Source organism: Lynx rufus, unplaced genomic scaffold (genome assembly GCF_022079265.1).
Source record: "Lynx rufus isolate CCGP_SWC_20201006 ecotype Redwood Valley unplaced genomic scaffold, mLynRuf1.p SCAF_1, whole genome shotgun sequence".
Lineage (NCBI taxonomy): Eukaryota > Metazoa > Chordata > Mammalia > Carnivora > Felidae > Lynx > Lynx rufus.
In genome coordinates this window covers 127,214,058-127,233,252 of record NW_025814823.1, presented here as the reverse complement: position 1 = coordinate 127,233,252, position 19,195 = coordinate 127,214,058, and the positions used below count along the sequence as shown (strand labels likewise).

The 19,195-nt window shown below is 40.4% G+C and overlaps 1 protein-coding gene and 1 non-coding gene across 2 annotated transcripts in view; both read left to right on the top strand.

Moving 5' to 3' along the window:
• Nucleotides 1-8,077, top strand: part of LOC124517405 (cAMP-specific 3',5'-cyclic phosphodiesterase 4D-like) — a 545,211-nt gene extending 537,134 nt beyond the window's left edge. Inside the window, exon 6 of the mRNA XM_047086845.1 lies at nt 7,824-8,077. Within this exon, the coding sequence (XP_046942801.1) occupies nt 7,824-7,846 (23 nt within the window). The 3' untranslated portion in view covers nt 7,847-8,077. The remainder of the gene's footprint in view (nt 1-7,823) is intronic.
• Nucleotides 8,078-8,735: 658 nt separating this feature from the next.
• LOC124523302 (U6 spliceosomal RNA) lies at nt 8,736-8,844 on the top strand. The gene has a single exon (XR_006964976.1). It is a non-coding gene; the product is annotated as a U6 spliceosomal RNA (small nuclear RNA).
• Nucleotides 8,845-19,195: the final 10,351 nt, after the last annotated feature.

Sequence of the window (19,195 nt, the reverse complement as noted above, 5' to 3'; positions counted from 1 at the left end):
AGCCCGATGCGGGGCTCGAACTCACGGACCGCGAGATCATGACCTGAGCCGAAGTCGGCCGCTCAACCGACTGAGCCACCCAGGCGCCCCTCCTTTTATTAGCTTTTTAACTGTGGTAAATTTACATAAATTCTCTAAGCTTTCATTTTCTCATCAGTAAATTCTAAGTCAGTGATTGGTAGCAAGAATGTATTCAACAAGTGGTAGGTAGTGTAAGTGCTAGAATTTTATTATGATTATGATTATTATCCATTTGGTGAACAAATATTTTCTGTGTACCTTCTATATGGCCTGCAATAGGGTAGGTTGTAGAGATCAAGGTATGAGTAAAATGTGACTATTGGCATCAAGGAATTCACAATCGAGGGGAGAAGGAATCATGAATGATTATGTACAAGCCAAGTGGCCATAATTGAAGAAACTTCAAATACAGGTACTATCTATGGAAAGTTCTTTGCTGAGCTTTGAAGAATGTAGAGTTTTGCGTATAGTCAAGGGACGATCACCTGACCCCAAGGGGCCAGCAAGAGTGAGGTGTGGAAGCATGGGTGCCTGTCAGATCAGCAGACTAGGGACAGTAAAAGACAAAGAGAGTTGAAAGTGTGCGGAGCAACAAAACAGGAGCAGTGAAGAGTATTGGAAGCCAGTGTTGATCATGGTGGACTTTGTTTTATGGGCAAGGGAAGATTATCAATCATTTTTTTAAGTGTACTTATTTTGAGAGACAGAGAGAGAGAGAGAGAGAGAGCATGAGTGGGGGGGGGGGCATAGAGAGAGAGGGAGAGAGAGAATCCCAAGCAGGCTCTGCACTGTTAATGCAGACACCGAGGTGGGGCTCAATCCCAGGAACCATGAGATCATGACCTCAGCTGATATCAAGAATCAGACGCTTAACTGACTGAGCCACCCAGGTGCCCCAAGTCATCAGTCGTTTCTATGCAGCAGAGCAAGTATATAATTTAGAAAGACAATATTGGAAGCAGGATAGAAAACATACCAAAAAGAAGAGACTGGAGGCAGCCCCATCCTCATTAGCAGGCTGTTATCTGTCAAGTACACACTAAGGATAACGCAACTCTGAACTCGGGTGGTGGTGTCTCCAGTGAAGATGAGGGGATAGACTGACAACTGTTTTCAGAGACAGAGTTGAGAATACTTGGCAGTTGATTACCTTGAAGAGTGATGAGAAAAGATGTGAAAACAGAAGTCATACGGTGTTCATCACAGCACATGTATATAAGCATAAAAGATGGAAAACAACCCAATAATAATAAATACTGTAGGAATTCTGTTTTGTTATAAAAACCTATAATAAAAAGGTTTTTACATGAATTATGGCAAAATTTTAATCATGTAAAAATGCTACTATTTTAAAGACTACATGATAAGGTGCTAAGTGGGAATTAGGCACACATTTAATACATTTTAATTATGTGTAATGGATTAAATTTAAGACATTCTTAGCTGTTGACTAGTAAGTAGCAAAGGCTGATAGCTTAATCATTTTATATAGACTCTAGTGACAAACATGTATTTTTTGGGTCTCAACTGTTTGCCTCTTCTCACTTGGAAAAGGTACTAATGGGATGCTGCCTAATGATATCTCAGTATTGGGGAGCCACAGTGAAGAATTAACTATATTTTCAAATAATATATCCCTCAGATAGGACAGTACTCTATCTGTTAATTATTGAGCCTATGACGCCTATGGCTTGACTATTGTATTATCCTTCTAGTGTCGAGCAAAGCTACCACGGAAAGAGAGGATCTGAATGTTCACCCAAATCCACTGCAGCCAATATCCCTTCCTACTGCCCTGAGTTTGAAAAGGGCAGTATTTCCCAAACCTGCCTGACCAAAAGAGATCACCAGGGGATGCTTGAAAACAAAAATAAGAGGATAGATTCCCAGACAGTCCAGAACAGAATCTTTGGGACAAGACTCACAGTCTTTATGAGTGCTCCCAGATGATCCATTTGGGCAGCCAAATTTGGGAGAATCATGGAATACTGAATGATGTGGGTGAGAGTGCCAGTGCACAGTGGGGTCATTGAGTTGCTCGTAATTTGCTGGAAAATCACTGTCTTTCTGGAAAGTGTATTAGTGACATCCACCCCCCCATGTAACAAACAATGCAGTGTAAGATAAACAAGATACTATGTGTGAAGTGCTGTGTGATTAGGAAGGAAAGACAAGGTGATACTATTATCAGTGTAAAGCACGTCATCATGGTCGTCATTACTGGGCTGCCATTGCTGTTATCTCTCAAAATGTATACAAGATTTTAATTAGACAAGCTTGCTCTTCTCCTAGAAGAGAAGTATCATGTCCATGTTTGCGTGTGAGGGTGGGAGCGGGCTTGGGAAATGTTATGTTTAGTAACTGTATTGTTTTTGTGTTCTTAGACACAGTACCAAGTTTCCTGAAAGAAAGAAAGAAAGAAAGAAAGAAAGAAAGAAAGAAAGAAAGAAAGAAAACAAAAGCTGCATTCTTAAGTTGCTCCCTTTACCCACAAAGGGCTTCCCACCCATGTATTCTGTAGAAAATATTCTAGGCATACTCAGAAATACATTACTGTGGTGGGGCAAAGCAGTGAAAATTCCTTTTGGTCTAATTTCCCAAATTTTACTGGTTAAATGTGACACTGAATTGTTTGACTCCATGAATCAACAGAGAGTTCACTTCGAGCAGCCTTCTTTCACCATCTCAGAAAATACTTTTAGAACATCAGTTGGAGATGGTATAGATACTGACATTAATAAAAGGTAACATTTTCTGACATTTAATACTTACTGAAGACTCTACAGGCATAATCTCCTTTAAACCGTATGAGGATCCGATATACAGCCACAAATGACAAAGTGTAGATTACAGCTGACTCAAAGGAAAGGTTTCCCTTCTTAAGATCTATTGACATGTGCACAAAAACAAACAAACAAACATACAATCTGTTGTCATCTGCCTCTTCCCTAGGACAGTGACTCCCTAGGAATTTTTCTTGTTCTTTTGTTCTTTTTTTTTTTTAAGGAGGACAGAAAATAAATTTATATGGTCCTGTTATGAATGTATATGAATGGGTAGTAGGATTAGATGATGGATAAGGTCTGGGGTTCCTGGGTGGATCAGTTGCTTAAGAATCTGACTCTTGGTTTTGACTCAGGTCATGATCTCACAGTTCATGAGTTTAAGCCCCACATCAGGCTTCGTGATGACAGTGTGGAGCCTACTTGGATTTTCTCTCTCCCTCTCTCTCTGCCCCTTCCCGGCACACTCTTCTCTCTCAAAATAAATAAACTTAGACATTTTTTTAAAAAGAGAATGGATAAAGTCTATGGATACAGAGAAACCTTTGGGAAACCCTAAGAACTCAGTTACATAAGCTAAGGAAAGGATTCCTGCCTAGGATGTAGAATTCTTGAAGCATCCTTTAATTCCTACCATCCTCTTCCTGACTCTCCTGAAGTACCTCCTGAGAGTACCCTGGCAGGAACTTCCACAGGGAGCGGCGGTGTGGTCTGTGTGAGAAGTGCCTCACATAGAGTATGTCAGAAGTTTAGGGGCAAAAAGCAGTGCTTGAGGCTCCCACTCACCTTGCTTCTAGGACCACTTTTAACCCCTGAAATAGCACTTTCTACAAGTGATAAGATTCATCATGTCTTTGCTTTAGACTCTTGATAAGCCCATCATACCTGTTATATTTTCTTGGGCACGATTTCTAGCCATGAAGTTCCTTAGCTCTCTATCCCCCAGAAGCACTTCCTCTAGATATTTCCGATGTCTAAATATCCAGTGCTTTTTAGTGTGCTATCCTCTCTCTTTCTCTGTGGTTCCTTTCTGGAACTGTGGGCAGTCTGGAAGTATTTCTGCTTCACTGTATTCTACATGGGTGCTTATGACTTTTTCTTTCTGGTATGTTTTTGATATTTGTATATTGCACACTAAATTGTCTATGTGGAGAATCTCTTTTCTGTGTGCCCTCCTGGGTTTGCCCTTTCTCTCTCTGTTTCTAGGTTGTGAAAGACTGTGTTTAGGCTCTGGGACCCAGTGAGGCATAAAATACCTCCCCTGAGCTTTAGAACCATCATCCTAGAAGTTTTCAGAATTGAAAAGGATCAAATGTGTTTTGTTGATTGACAAAGAGCATTAAGTAAAAAAGAAAGCAGAGGGTTCACAAATGCTTGGATAGACAAATAGCTAAAATCAGGAAAGGCAGGAGGAAGGGAGTGAGGAAGAAATGAGTCAGGATGAGAGATCTTTTTTCCTACAGAACCAGGAAGCTGTCTGCACTGGGATTTTAGCTCAGACACTGCAAAGAGTCCTGGGGACCCAGTTCAGGAACTTAGGGAAAACTTAACAGCATGAGAAAGTAGAAGACAGACTTGTAAAAGAGTAAATGTCTTCCAAATAACTAGAGAGGGTGACAGAAAAGGACTCTCAGTCCTGGAACTGAGAGATTGAAGATGAGGAACAGGCAAGGGCTTCTGAGACACTTCAAGTCTCTGACTGTGTGACTGTGCTGTTTAACAAGAATTGTTGACATACAAATAGACCTAGGTTTTCTTTTCCTGCAGGTTTTTATTTTGAAAAAAAAATTACACACTGTTGTAAGTTTTATTTGTGAATTTGATGTACAAGTGGGAACCTAGAGAAGAAGAGGACTCAGAAGTCAGGAGATCGGGGTTTCACGAAAGCCGTGCTCTCCTGCTCACCTGCTTTGTGACCTTCAAGAACTTACTCTATGCCCTGACTCTTTTCTGTTAAAATGTGGTGGATACTCATAATAATATCCTCCTAATTTTGAGGATTACACAAGATAATGCATGTAGAAAATTTGTCACAGTGTCTGGTAATAATAAATGGCAGCTCTTACTAAAAGGTGAAAAGCGCCTTATATATCAATGAGCATTACAAAACTATCAGTAGACGCTATTGTGCCATTCGTGTTGATCCTCAAAGTAGTTACCTTTGTAAAATGTACCTGTTTTTAGTCCAGATGCCACTGCTGAGAGTATTTTGGAAATAGTTTTGGGAATAGTTTATAGGCCAGAGAGGAAAGAGTCACCTCATTGGTTTACTGTCATGCTTCACTTTTGACAAGAAATACTATTTCCAATATGATTACCAATGCTAGTCAGCAAACAGGATGTCAGAATAGCCTGGATCAGGCTAATTCTAGAAATGAATCCACTCCAAGGGATAAGACAATTTTGAGGCATTTGGAAGAAGTATAACAGACGTGGCAAGGAAATCCCAAGACAATATCCTAGGATTGTAGAGTGATGGCAACATATAGAATAAGCAAGCATATAGGTAGGTGTTCACAGGGGACATTTTGAAAGAGTCAGCTTCATCTGAAATCCTGTCAGTTTCTGAGAGGAATGCGACGGTCTCTCGGAGTCTTTTTGCCCCTTCAACACACCTTGTACAGTCTGCATTTCTAAAGATCTTCCCAGCACAGTTCTCTTCACTGGAAACTGCTGAAGGTCCTGGAGATAAAGGAGAAGGCCAGTGTGTCCCAGCCCTACTGGCTGAGAGAGGGGCCCAAGCCCTCATCATTTCAACAGAAAGGGAAGCAGAGGAAATCAACCTGGCATTATACTACAAGGTTATTTCTCACTGTGTCTATCACATTATCACTGAGCACTTACAGTCCTTCAGCATCCTATTCTTTGAGGATTCTCACCCAGCTCTCTTCTAGGCTGGCTTATACCCTTCCCTTAGATGATGGTACATCAGCAATGATCCTCCAGTGCAAGGTAAAACCCAACTCTGCTAACTTAAGTAAAATAGAATCTAGTAAAATGGAATCTACTTTACTTCAGTAAAATAGAATATTGGAAATAATTTCCAATTCCCTGAGAATTAGTCAGGAGGCTGAAGGATCAGGGTTGAAGGACTCCATTCATCTTCAGAGTGCTAGAAAGGCACAAATGAAGGGAAATTCTCATGGCAGGAGCAATCTAGAGAGCCTCCTATAACTGTTTTGAGTTTCTTTGTTAATATGTCTAAGAGTTAAATTCCAATGAAGGGGTCTAACTGGTCTAGTTTGGGTCTTGGGTCTTGGCTAAAGGAGAACAGGACATCTGGCTGTTCTCCCACACTATGTAACATAAGGTAGTACCAAGAGCCTAAGTTATAAGGCCAGATTATGTGGGTTCATATCCCAGCTCTGCCACTTACAGATGCTTTTCTTCAAACACTTCATTTAACCTTCCATATACTCAAGTCCCTGGTTTTTGAAGTAGGCATAATAGTAGTAATTTTCTCATAAGGAGTTCAAGAAAATTGAGATGATAGTTATGGAAAACTAAGCACTATGCATGGCACATAGGAAGCACTTGATCACTTTGGACTATGCTATTATTAAAATTATCCAATGGAGACACCAGATAATTTCCTGAAACAAATTAGGGTACTGGTTGAAAAGAGAAATACATGTTGGTGGACCCCAAATTATTACTGATTATAGTGAGATAAGAAGATTGGCCACAACACACTTTATTTTGCTAATATATCTCTCAGCTTGCTGCTCTTTATAATATTAAGGTTCTTAGGAATGTGGATGACATTTGTTCATTAATGTATCCCTGGGAATCCAGTTCCTCTGAAGGTACAAAAGTGACTTGATTGCCTGACCATTTAAAACACACACGTTTATGCTTAGTTCTATACAGAGTTTCATGATCTGTGGCTCCCGGTTTGCTTATAAGGAATCAAAGTGAGGAATAATTTACATTTCTATGATCTTGGCTTAATAGTAATTTAAATGAACTGTGGTCTGGGTTTACTTTAAGGAATACAGAATAATAGAGACAGATTGTTTTTAAGCGTTTCAACTTTCTGAGAAAAAAACATGTAAGTAGACCCCAGTATATGAATGAGTTGGGGTTCTACGCTTATTTGAAGATTCATTGTTTGATCTTTAGTTTTGGATATCCACATAGTGACCCTCATCAAAGTCCTTAGAAACAGCCTATACCCCCATTCCAGGAAGGCGAAGATCTCCTAAGGAGAAAGAATCTGAAGGACGACTTGAGGTCCCATGGAAAAGACACTTTGGTCCATTAGAGGCATGACGTGGACTTAGATTTCTGAAGACAAATGGAAGCTCACGATAGAACACTGTACTATGCATTTGGAACATCCGGGTCATCGTAAGGAGGAGGGCCCAAACCCTAGCTGTGGGGAGCTAGACTGAGTACCACGTACTGTGCAGAACCATCAGGTGGAACCTCACTGCCCCCACAGTTGCTGCCTACAGAGCCACTGAAGCGCTGAATCTCTTGACTAGATCCTTCCACCTGACCACTGCCCTCCCAACCCAACACCCTGACGGAGCTTCTGAGGCCACCCAGCTCTGGCCTCTGTGTCTAAATCTGCCATCTTTGTCCCAACCCCTGCTCCCAGACCTGACCAACTTTGGCCCGTCCACCCAGCCATACCACTCCATGTCACCCAACACAAGGAAAGCGTTTTGACGCAGAACTGAAAGTACAGGCACCCTTAGTGTTACTTTTTTTGAAAGGTATGTGTTTTTCCAGGGGAACAGCTAGGCACTGTAAGAAGCTGGGCTTTGGTTTCATTCAATAAATACAGAGAACCCTGGATATATCACTTGATAGCCATTTCACTTTGAAGCAACTTATTCTCTGAGCCTCAATTTGTCATCTGTAGAATGTAAGTTAATAATTAAGCTACCTCAGAAAGTTATTTTAAGGATTAAATGAGATGAATAAGCACCAAGCCTAATATCTGGCACATAGTAGGGACTGAGAAAGAAATTCTAATTCTGAAATAAACCTCTTTTTTTTTTTTTTTTTTAGTGTACATTGAGTTTCAGAGGTAAATGAATCATCTTTACAATTGGAAGCTTGACATAAGGAATGATGAAGTAAACAACTAAATTTCTTCTAAAATTATTTTCCTTTACTAACTTGTCTTCTATTGTCTGTGTTCATACAAACTAGCTATGCCTGCTAAAATGTTTCCACGGCCAGCTCTTTTCTACATGTTTAAATTCCTAATTGTGCACACAATCTTAGTCACTATATTTTCATATGCAAGCAATTAAGACTCATTTAACAGTCCTCCCTCTGGAAGGTTTTGTTCTCCATCTGCCATAAATCAGATTCCTTAGGAACATGTTTGATTTTGAAACAATGTGAAAGTACTGTTCATTTTGTTCAAATTTCATTTATGTACCATTTTTTAAAGTGATGTAAATGGACAGCCACAAAAAGCTCAGCAGCTGGTCAAAACAAGACATCAAAGAAACCATTGAAATGGGGCAAAAAGTTAAAAAAAAAAAAACTAATATGCTAGGACAAAGCCAAATAAAAACCATAGTCTGATAAACATTTCAGACACATATTGCTCATATTTACTTTACAACAGATTTAAAATCTGGGAAAATAGGAATGCACCCCTGTTCCCAGTTGAGGGCAATGTATGTGAGGAAAAAGAGTGAAGGAAGCCAGAAGGAGAAAAACAGAAAAAGATTAGATTTGCATTTTTGGAGAAACATGCTACACAGCTACACATTTAAATAATAATAACCAGAAGACTCAAACAGATTTGTAGGACACTTTTTTGTTCATTTAAAACCCACTGGTAAGTATGGTTCTCCTTCACCACAGGTGAAGTCCATTTTAGTGTGTTCTATGAGCTTTTCTCTGGATCATCAAAAAGAAGCTATGCTTGGCCAAATTAAGAGGGAAAAATAATTATTAGGTTCTATGCTCATTTCAGCAGCACATATACTAAAATTGGAACAATAGAGAAAAGAATAGCACGGCACTTGCCCAAGGATGACAAGCAAGTCCATGTGAACTGGTAACTAAAATTCAGCAAAAAATTTGAAAAGAAAACGATTGTTTTTTTTTTAATTTTTCAAGATAAAATATCACAATTTGGAGATGTAGCCCGCAGAAAATAGTATCCTTTGCCTAAACATACCATTGTCTGGGAACTTGAAACAAATCACTAACATAGCTAATGCAGTAAATCCCCAGTTATATATCAATAGGATATTTTGTCCACCAGCTTCCTAAGGCTTTATAAGCTGAGTTGTTTTGATATCATTTGATGAAAGGTTCTGTAAAAGTTCAAAGTATTGTTGTTAATTTGGGCAGTCACACCTGCAAATTTAAAATGCCTTTGTGCACAGTGTAGCACAATCTGCTTTCAAATAAGACCTTCAAAGAGGTTAGATTCATAAGTGTGACAGATCTCCTTAGGTGTTTCCCTACAAAGAAAAAGTAAAACTAGGAGAGCCACTCCCACACCACCATCTCTGTCTCTTTGAGCCCAAGCATCAAATGGCACCTCTAAAAAGAAAGGCAGAGAAAATGTTAGTACTTCTCTGCTGGAGATCTAAAGCAAGATATGGAAGGTGTTCTGGAAGAAGTAGCACTTAAGAATTATCAATTTGCTTTCTGTATTTATAGACCTGATTCCACTTTTTAACAAGTAAGTCTTTAAATGCATTTATTGACTGTTCTGGGGTTCTTTACACCTATTTCCTGGTATTGAATAGTATACGTTCCTGGACCATTTCTGGATACGTAGATTGTTACTAAACTACTAGAGCTAATAAAACTAATGGTGACTTATCATCAACCAGTGAACAAAAACATGTTTAATTCTGTACTCTGGGTTTCAGGGAAATGGAAATGAATGTGACCTAATCCTACCTACAAGGACTTAGCAGGATATAATTGTACATATGAAAAACGTATCAAGAATCTTAGATACTCCCAGGATTGTGTCACAGAGAGTAAGTGTCTTAAGAATTCAGAGGAAGCAAAGATCAAATTCAGATGAGCAATGATAGACCTTGAATGCTTTTCAGATAGTTTAGAATAGTTACGTGTCCCTCCTGGATGATCACTACATAGCTGCAGACATTTAGGACTGCTTCCAGCTACCCAGCAAAGTAGCCCTTTTCATCCAGGACCATTTGCTATTACAAAAGAGGTGATTACTTATGATTTACTAACATTCCTTCATTCTGCATGTGGCACTGGACTTGTGAAACTTGTAGAAAGAGCAGTAACCCTAGTGTTTAGGGACCAAAGCTATAAATCCAGCTGTCACTAACTCCCTGTTTAACCTTGGGTCCGTAATTTAAGCTGGTTTCTCATCTATAAAATGAGGATATCAGATTACTAAAAATATCTAAAAATCCAACCAGCTCTTTTGTGCAATTTTTAAATTTTTTAAAAATGCATGCTGCTGATTGCCTTTATTTTCTATCATTATACTTCCTTAAGTAGTGGTGAAAAGATACACTAAACCAATATATGAATTCCACTTTTCCCAATATAGATCCTTTAGAGAATGTCTTTGATACCCACCGTTTGCTATTTTGAATTTTCAACAAAGAGTTAAAAGAAAATTCTGGTTCCCCTGGCTCGTCATCCTCTCCAGTTGGCAGAAGTCTTCGTGTGGACTTGATGGTTGCCTAGAGCAACAAAATATTAGGGACAGAAACATGTTCAGGGACTTGATTGTCTAAGTGACTCAGAGCTGAGAGACCTTTTCCAGCTTGACTGGAGCCCATACTTAGCTAGAGTGAGTATTTGTCTATGCCTGTCTGCGCCACTCTGCTGACTTGGAGGTGCCTGCTATTTTGCTTATAGAATACAGAAGCCAACCTTGAAACATGCAGAGAGGGGTTAACTGGTCAGAAGGCAGTCTTCGTTCAACATGTCTCACACATGAGAGATCCTTAGGACTAGTAAATATCAACAAGATGAGGAGGCCGATTGTGGGCTTTGAAGAGCACATACCAAGAACATTATGAGAACTGAATAAAAATTCAATCTAAGAGCTACTCTTCAAAGCCAATTATCCATTTTGAGATAGGGCAACCCACTGGAGGAGCTGTTTGCAAAAATTAGTAGCTTTTTCCTTCTCTCTGTTGAAGGCAGACATCTCTAACTATGCTCTGAGTTAAAATGTGAATTTAAAAAACATGTTTTTCTGTTCCTAAACTCCTTAAATCCTGAGGTCATCCCCTCCCTGTGCCATCAGTCTGGCTCCATAATACCAATTACTCCAGCTTGTTAAGGAAGTTATTAGCATCCAAGAGTCACGTCTTTAGCTATCTAGTCAATGTTGCCTGCAGCATGAATTGGAGGGAGAAGTATTAGCCAAGTCTTGTTACTTGAAGTCCTCCATCCTTAGCTATTTAACTAGGTTCCATCTTAATTATGTGTTTGGTTGGTGTTGTTTTTATATCCAGTACACATTCTTCCCACTTGCACAGGAAAAAGGTCACTATGATTATAATAGCAATCATATACTGTTACTTTGTATCCTAATCGAATACTTACTATGTGTCTTCATGATCACAAACTGGCCCTCTCAGCGTGGACATCATGAATTGCAATGAATATTCTTTTTGAGTGATTGGAAACAGAGTCCTCAACACAGTTTACGTAGTAATTCTTATCCACATAACCATAGCAGCTGTTTGGAAACATGTCCTCAGATCACTTGTTTGCAAGTGTCTTTTTCCATACAATCCTGCATGGAGTGGAACCCATATACGTTTCTTGACATGTGAAACACGTGTGACCCTGGCAGATGATTCAGCTGACCTTGAAAACTACAGCTGTTTGGTCACTTTAAAAACAACGCAATACCAGTGATTTACTAGGCTTGGGCTTAGACCACTCATTTTATGCCGCCTGATGGGAATTCTGACCCTTCAGGGAAGGAAAAAAAAATGTAATACCGTGGAAATGTGTCATGCTGGATGTTAATATTGTCCTTACTTTTAATACGTTTCTTTGCAAAAAGTACAGAGACGACTGCTTGCCATCACAGGAAAAAAAGCAATAACATCCATGTGGCTTTTTTTTTTTTATTTTAAAAAAATTTAATGAAGAAATGCAAGTGTCAGCTTTTGTTTCCTCTCCATTCAAATCAAGAGCAGCCTGTAATCTCCTAAAAAGACCAAAGCTTCTTTGCTTACTGTAAAATGTGCTCCTTACGTGGCATTACACAGTGGAGGGTTAACATTCTCTTCCAAGGCAGCCTTCTAAGTGTTCCAGGCACTATATATGCACACTATATTGGTTCATCTGGAATGAAAGGACCTGAAAAATTATGCTTTAATCAAGATGAAAGTTTATTTCTCTTTCCTATAAAAGAGAGCCAGAGTGGGTAGCCCAGGGCTGGTGTGACTGCTCTAGCATTGTGAGGGATCTAGGATTCTTTTGGATAATTCCTCCACCATCCCTGAGGTATGGGCTTTGCCTCCATGGTCCAGGATGGCATGTAGAGAGCCATCACATCTAAACTTCCAGCAGTAAGACAGGGGAGGAGAGGAAGAATAGCACATCCCCTCTCTTTGGAAGAGAACTCCCAGAAACCCCACAGCATGCTTCTATTTATATCTCCTTTGGCTCATTCAGTCATATGCCACGTGTAGCTGCAAGGGAGACTGGGAAATAGAGTATTTTGTCCGGCAATCCCCTCAACTGTGAATTTCCATCTCCTTTCCTCTCCTTTTTGCCTTCCCAGTTTCTATTTCAAATTCTTTGCCATCCTGTTCTCCTTACACCTCTCAGGAAAAAACCCAACACTGTCAGTTTCTTATCTGCCTGCTCCACATCCTTATCTGAACTCCGGCGGGAAAAATCCCACATCACTCCAAGATGGATTCAAATAAAGTCAAGGCATTCACCTCAACGGGACCCTCAGTGCCACTTGACACTTCGTCCTTGCTCTGTGCCCTCTCACTTCTCTTGGTGCTTGTTCCAAACTTCCTCCCCTTGTGAAGCCTCCTGGCGCCACAGCTGCTCATCACCTTTCAGCAAATGCCTTCACTTGCAGCCTAATCAGGAAACTCATTGTGAAGACACGAACCTCCCCAGTTTCTGTATCCTCTCATTGACATCCATACCCATCCTGTTCTCCCTTCCGGTCCCAGCAGGTAATGCAACCCATCCCTTTCCTGCTCGAAGTCAACCCCTGCATCTGTGCCCTGGGACCTCTCCTCGCAGTGTCTCCAGGACCTTTCTCCTTCTATTTTCCTTTCTTTTTCTCACTTCTTCAATCTCTCCTGTTCTCCTGCCTCTTTCCCTATTCATGTCTGTCTCAATCATAAAAACAATACAGAACAAAACAATAGTGAAGCCCGGTAACAGAACCCTTGCTGGTCCCTTGGCTTGCTTCTTTGCCCTTTCCTTCTCGGTCAAGCCACTCCACCTCCTCACCTCCCGGCACTCCTCACATCAGTGTAGAAGGACGTCCTCATACACACCTCCTCCCACCACCCTCACTACGGTGTCCAGGGAGCTCTTTTTTGCCTTCTCTGCCCTGATCTTAGAGACCTTCGTCAGAAACCCTCTGCTTATTGATTTATCCTGTAAGTATTTATTCAACACGTATTTATTAGGAACCATTCTCTCCCAAACGATTCTACTTTCTTTTTGCTGCTCTGACTACTCTTCTTCTTATGTCTCCCTCCCCCGTTCCCCTCCTTAAATATTCTGTTTCTGGCTCATTGCTTTTCTCATTTTGTGCACTCTCTAGATGCCTACATATACTTATGTAGTTTTACCTTCAAACTTGGTATTCCCCAAACTGCCTGTCCTCAGAACTCCTCCTTGATTTCAGACTCTTACAAAAGCACAGTGCCTGATGATACTCCACCATTTAAATACAACATGTTCAAGGGGTGCCTGGGTGGCTCAGTCCGTTAAGCGTTCGGTTTTGGCTCAGGTCATGACTCGAGCCCCACGTTGGGCTCTGTGCTGACAGCTCTGAGCTTGGAGGCTGCTTCAGATTCTGTGCCTCTGTCCCTCTTTAACCCCCCCCCACTCTATTTCTCTCTCTCTTTCTCTCAAAAATAAACAAACATTTTTAAAAAATTAAATACAACATGTTCAAAACTGGACTTCTGTTTCTTTGCAGATCTGTTCTTCCTGTCAATTAAGCAGCGCTTTTATCCTAGACTGAAACTTGGAAATCATACACTCCTCCATCAAATAAATAACTATATTTTTAGTTTACTTCATATATTTGTCAAACCTGTTCTCTCTTCTCCATGCCACTGATATTTCTCCAGATCAGGTACTCATCAGCTCACCCCAGAATACAGAAGTAGTATTTTGAAACTGTCAGTTGCATTTAGCATTTTGTAAAATATATATATATATATGATGGAATTGAATAGAAAGTAATACAATGTAAAGTCACATCTATAATATCAAGGATAAGTGTTGTTTTCTGAAATTGTTGACATACACACAAACATTCATATCCTTTTTCCATGAAAATGTATTTCTTACTATATATCAAAACATTTGAGAACCACTTTCTTAAATAGTCTGTCTTTTGTGTATTCCCCTTAACTTTGCTGTCTGCTCTGCAGTGCAACCAAATTGATATAGTTGAAAAATTAGTCTCAGAATGTCTCTTCCCTGCTTAAAACCCTTCTGTGATAAGCCTGAAGATAAAATCTGATCTCCTTGGCAGTGGTACCCAAGACCCACCTGCCTCTTCCAGTAGCCAACTTCTTCCGTCCATGTGTGCCATGTTTCATAGCTATCTGCATTTGCTTCTCTCTTCTTGCCATCTAGAACTCACTTTGCTCTCTTTTTAATTTTTATTTATTTTGAGAGGGAGAGAGAGAGAGAGGGAGAGACAGAGGAGAGAGGGTGGGGGAGGAAGGGAGAGAGAGAGAGAATGTGAGCTTGCATGCATGCAGAGGGGTAGAAAGAGAGTGAGAGAGAGAATCCCAAGCAGGCTCTGTGCTGAGGATGCAGGGCTCGAATTTATGAACCATGATACTTAACTGACTGAGCCACCCAGGTACCCCTCACTTTCTTCTCTTAATTTCTTGGCTCAGTTCACCTAATTGTTTGGGTACGATGACACCTGAATCCAAGACCTGCCCTGTTCCCCAAGTTGGGCCAGGCCCTTCTTCTCCCATAGCCCCCATAGCTACCTCTGGCATAACTCTAATGAAATTGTTCTAAAAATTGTAGTTTTTGGGGCGCCTGGGTGGCGCAGTCGGTTAAGCGTCCGACTTCAGCCAGGTCACGATCTCGCGGTCCGTGAGTTCGAGCCCCGCGTCAGGCTCTGGGCGGATGGCTCGGAGCCTGGAGCCTGTTTCCGATTCTGTGTCTCCCTCTCTCTCTGCCCCTCCCCCATTCATGCTCTGTCTCTCTCTGTCCCAAAAATAAATAAAAACGTTGAAAAAAAAATTAAAAAAAAATTGTAGTTTTTGCCTCTCTATTCCTGTTGCCTCCCCAATAAGATGTTAATTCTTTTGTTGTGTCTTCACTGTGCAGTATACGGTGCTAGAACACCATCGTGATCAACTTCCGTGTCCAAAAGACCTGGAGTCAAGAGGTCCTTACACAGATCTCTCAGAACATGTTAAAATTGCTATTAAATAGAGTGTAGAAGCAAAACATAAGGCAGTAGAAGGCAACACTGAAAACTTTGTTTCTCCTGCACAGGAAAGAATATAGAATAAAACTGTGCTTCTTAACCCCTTTGACAGAAGGGAATAACGTGAAAGAAGGGACCAGTGGGAGACCTCTCTATTGTCTTACCTCTGAATGAGAAAAATGTGAGAAGCAGTGTCATAACTGGCCTAGGTTCATTGGCCACTATTTTAAATAACTCGCATGGTCCTATGGAAGGGCATGTGTATGTGAAAAAGATAAAACTCCTTTCGGTTTATTCTGAATGGCATTTAAGAGTAGCCTAACTCATGGTCATTGAAGGTTGGCCTATCACCTCACTGCAAGTCTGTGAGCACACTATTTCTCCAGCTTTGTGGAAATTCTAAGGAGGCATGTCTGTGATGTGACAAGTGCACAGCTCCATGCCAAGGGCGCTTTGGAGCGCTTATGCAAGGAGTATGAAGCGTTTTCTCCTTCTGATTTGGGCTGTGGCTTCCTATCTCCTCCCTAATATAAGAATAGATCTCTTTGGGGTGCCTGGGTGGCTCAGTCAGTTAAGCGTCTAACTCCTGATTTTGACGCAGGTTATGATATCATGGTCCGTGAGTTGGAGCCCTACGTTGGCAGCGTGGAGCTTGACAGTGCAGAGCTTACTTACTTGGGAGTCTCTCTCTGCGCTTTCCCCACTCATGTTTGTGTGTGCGCGCTCTCAAAATAAATAAATGAACCTAAAAAAATAAAGTTATTTGTTGGAAGAAAAAGAATAGATCTCTTTAATATTTTTTTCATACTTTACCTACGGTTCCACTGTTCTTTTTTTCTTGAGAGGGTAAGGACAACTAACTCCATAGTTCCTTCCTTTTATACTTGGTCCAATTCCATTACATTGTTTTATGGTCTTGGGCTTAGGGATGTCTCAGTACCCAACACTAGCCCTGGATTGTGAGACTAATGAGAAAAGCAAAATGACTTCAAGTAAAAGGAAGTGGTTAGTGTTGGGGAGAGAAACTTGGAAAGGTACATCACCAAGAACACTAGGTGCTCTATTCTTCCTACAGGCTATAGCTGGGTTAACACATTTCAGAATAACCAGTCAATTCATTTAGTTCCATCAAATGGCCGGTCAATTCAGTAAGGAGGAAGGGAAAATAAATGGGTTTTTTGGATGACTGGTTTAGCATCATGTAGCCTTGATCTTACTCATTTCCAGGGAATAATTTCAACTCTTAAAGAAATACAACCTACTGTAGGTTAGTTCAATATAAAAATACATTTTAAAAAGGATATTCAATATGTACTTGTTTTTTCCCAATTGTCATTAAAACATGTAGAAATAATATAGTGGGCATAGAAACTTGAATTATAATATGGGTAAAGAAAGGTAAAAATCATTAGGAGAAATTAACTTCTTTCTTTCTCATTCTTCTACTATCTAAATATCTCTCCTTCCTACTTCCTCCATCTTGTTCTTCCTTCGTTCTTCTGTTCCCCTCTCTTCTAACCTCATTAACAGTAACACCAACTCTGTGCCACACTCTGTGCTAAGATGACACACATGATCACACAATTCTCACAACTTCGTTAGGTAGGATTATTACAGCATTTTGCAGAAGAAGAAACTGAGGCTGATAGTCATTATTTCCCATAATCATTATTCTGAAAAGTTGACAGCTGGGATTCAAACCCTGGTAGTTATATTTCAGATTCTATACCCAGAAAACAACCCTCTATTGCTTCCCTTTCATTTCACTGTCATTCACTTTTGTTTCTTCCATAGCTCCTCTTTTCTCGTATTCTCCACTGCATTTTCTCCCATTTTTCCTTTCATTTTATCCTGTCTCCTTTTTTCCTACTCTCTGCTCTGCCTCCTTCGCTTATTTCTCTATGATCTCCCATATCTTATCTAATGTCCCTTTCCTTACCCTATTTACCATGTTAATTCCAAGCTTCCAGAATACACCCCCTTCTTCCCTCATGATACCTCCTCATTCCTCACCGCAGTGTCTCCCAGGCCGCTGAGACCCTGCCCCTCTGTCATTCTTTACAGTTGTTTTCCCAACATCTGTGCATGAGTTAGGAGGGGGTTGTGGTTTTAAGCACAAGTATAGATTCAAGAAAAGCCTGTGCCACTCTGCTCCTATACAGAAGGAGTGCTGTTCATGATTATAAAGCAGTTATAAACGGGAATTTCATTGCTGCCAGATATCTTGCAAGTTAGGTTTTTGTTGAACCCCAGATGGTCTCCAGTGAGTTGAAAAAGATGATGCATCTTGCTAAGATCACTACCAGGAAGTGAGCTCCAGGCAGCAAACAGAAACCAACTCTAGGACTGTGAGATTCAAGACAAGTCAAATTCCTATGTATAACTGCAGTAAATGTTGAGGGGTATACCATGATGTAGTACTTGGAAGAAATTCTATTTCACTCAAGTGATCATATTTTCAAACAGCCAGTACAAAACAGAAGAGTTTCATTTCCTTGAATTAAGGTTATTGGGTGACTTTTCCTGGAACCACTCTTGAGAGTTCCAAGAAAGCACTCCAGGTCCCAGGCTACTGGCAACAAGCAGGCATCTTCACACAGTAATTCACGAAGGTCCCGCATCAGCATCTGGGAGCGTTTCCATCAGATTGGCTCAGTTATCAGAAATAACTAGATCAAAATACACATCATTCTTACAAGGATTAGGGCATGAAAGTTTGGAGGACTCATCACAGTTCTAGAGAACTGCAAGTTAATCTTCTGAGGTAGGACATAGAGTATCTTTCTTGAGACTCTCCTGTTTGTTTGTTTGCATGTCTGGTGTTTTCTTTTCCTTAACCTACTTCTTCAGTGTCCCAGCTTTGCTATAGCTTTTCTAGTTCTGACTTTACTTCAGACCATCTATACATGCGTTTGTTTTGTTTTGTTTATTTCTCCTGCCACAAGTTACCTTATTTATAGTTTCTCATTGACAATTTCAGTTAAATAAAACCTGCAAATTTATAACTAGAAGTAGACAATTTTTTATTCTAGGCACATTTATTAGAGGCCATTGTTACTTGTGCGCCCATGAATTGCTTGCCTTTGTGTTAGATCTCCAGACCTGGTCTATTTCACATTTTAGATAATATTCTTTTAACAAGTAATTTTGTGATGGTCTCCATGTGCCAGACCTAAGCAGGGCTCTTAGGATACAGTGATGACCAAAAGAAGCATTATCCCTGTCCTGAGTCCCTATAGCCTGGGAGCCCGGAGAAGGGAGGTATCTATTAATAAAATATTCACAGGGCAGAATGTAAAATTCCAAACAAATATGTGATACAGAGGAAAAACTCCACGAGAGTGGCAGACCAGAAGAAGCCCAGCTTTCCTGTGCTCCAGGAATCTCCTGCTAAAATAAATAATCATGTCTAGCAGACTGGATCTTCTAAGAAGAATCCAGAAGCATGTAAGCCAATCAAGAAGAATGAACAAGTTTATGCCAAACCCCTTTTCTTCTGTTGTTACGCTCAGTTTGCAATGATTCTGTTTAAGAGCTTGAAAGCATGAGCTGCTCTGCTGTTCTCCCCCCCAGAAAAGGTGTCCTTTTTTGAAAGGCCGCACTGGCTCCTCTTCCTTCTTTTGCTCTTTCTTCTTCCGACTCTTCCTTTACCAACACAACTGTAACATCTTCTTCCCAGATCTAAGGCCCTGAATTTGGACCTCCCAAGTGGCAGGACTCTAGACTAATCCATTAAGTCTGCTAGATTTCCAAAACACTCATTCACATTTGGATGCCTGGGGCC